The 1,498-nt window shown below is 65.0% G+C and overlaps 1 protein-coding gene across 1 annotated transcript in view; it reads left to right on the top strand.

The window, feature by feature from the left end:
* NPC1L1 (NPC1 like intracellular cholesterol transporter 1) overlaps nucleotides 1-1,498 on the top strand; it is a 14,781-nt gene that overhangs the window by 8,933 nt on the left and 4,350 nt on the right. The window contains 5 exon segments of the mRNA XM_025191668.1: nucleotides 27-155; nucleotides 395-577; nucleotides 707-821; nucleotides 988-1,217; nucleotides 1,250-1,315. Coding sequence (XP_025047453.1) covers nucleotides 27-155; nucleotides 395-577; nucleotides 707-821; nucleotides 988-1,217; nucleotides 1,250-1,315 — 723 coding nt within the window.

Here is a 1,498-nt window from a genome sequence, read left to right as displayed (position 1 = left end):
TCCAACCCGTCCCCTCCCTCCTCCAGCGCTCACTGGAGGACGAGATCAATCGTACAACGGCTGAGGACCTGCCCATCTTTGCCATCAGCTATCTTGTTGTCTTCCTCTACATTGCCCTAGCTCTGGGCAATTACACCAGCTGCCGCCATATCCTGGTATGGGCACCTGGAGCAGATCTGGAGGTTGGGGGCACCCCCTGGGGGGCTCCAGAGCATATCTGGGCACATGGTGGGGGGGGTGCCCCCTGCTGAAAACATCCCTGCAAGGCAAGGCAGTGGGCACCCCTGGTGCAGTGCCACCCAGCCCCCTGGAGGCAGCTCCCGCTACTGCCCCCACTCCATTGCCAGCCAGGCTGGGGGTGGGAGCTTCTGTACTATCCTGCCTCCCCCTGCAGGTGGACTCCAAGATGACGCTGGGGCTGGGGGGTGTGCTGGTGGTGCTGTGCGCTGTGGGGTCAGCCATGGGGCTCTGCGCCTACATGGGGTTGCCCTCGTCCCTCATTATCGTGGAGGTGCTACCCTTCCTCCTGCTTGCCGTGGGCGCTGACAACATCTTCATCTTTGTGTTGGAGTTACAGGTGAGGCTCCTCACTCCCAACCCGCAGCACCCCCCTGGCACCACTCGTGCCCTTCACTCCTGACCCGCAGCTCCCTGCCCCTCTACTGGCTTGGCCAGTGCCCCCGAACCCCTTCCCTTGTGTTGGCAGAGGTCAGAGCGGGGCGTGGGTGAGAGCCGGGAGCAGCACATTGGGCGGATACTGGGCAACGTGGCCCCGAGCATGCTGCTGTGCAGCCTCTCCGAGGCCGTCTGCTTCTTTCTGGGTGAGTGGGGCTGTGGGTCAGGAGTGAGGGGTGCTGGATGGGCTGTTGTGGGCAGGGGGCTGCAGGCTGGGAATGAGGGGCACTGGTAGGGCTGGGGTGGGGGAGGAGGCAGCTGCAAGTTGGTAGTTGTGGGGGGCGGGCTTGACTGATTTCCCCCCCCATGCAGGGGCACTAACCCAGATGCCGGCAGTCCGGTCCTTCGCACTCTCGGCTGGTGTCGCTGTTGTGCTTGACTTCCTGCTCCAGATCTCAGCTTTCGTGGCGCTGGTGGCACTGGATGCCCGCAGGCAGGAGGTGCCACCTTGGCCTTGGGGGGAATCAGTGCTGAGGGGGAATGGGGGGGCCTCCAGCCTGGGGGCAGCAAGTGGTGGGGGGCTCTCGGCTGCAGGGGGTGGAGTGAGGGGCGCTCGGCTGGTGTCGCTGTTGTGCTTGACTTCCTGCTCCAGATCTCAGCTTTCGTGGCGCTGGTGGCACTGGATGCCCGCAGGCAGGAGGTGCCACCTTGGCCTTGGGGGGAATCAGTGCTGAGGGGGAATGGGGGGGCCTCCAGCCTGGGGGCAGCAAGTGGTGGGGGGCTCTCGGCTGCAGGGGGTGGAGTGAGGGGCGCCAGCAGGTCCCAGGCTGGGACTGGGGGTACAAGGCTTTAGGGGGCAGGAGGGGGGGGGCAGGATCTCAAT

This window comes from Alligator sinensis, unplaced genomic scaffold, assembly GCF_000455745.1.
Source record: "Alligator sinensis unplaced genomic scaffold, ASM45574v1 scaffold1462_1, whole genome shotgun sequence".
In the NCBI taxonomy this organism is placed as follows: domain Eukaryota; kingdom Metazoa; phylum Chordata; order Crocodylia; family Alligatoridae; genus Alligator; species Alligator sinensis.
The sequence above is the reverse complement of the archived record's forward strand: the minus strand, read 5'-3'. Positions and strand labels throughout refer to the sequence as shown.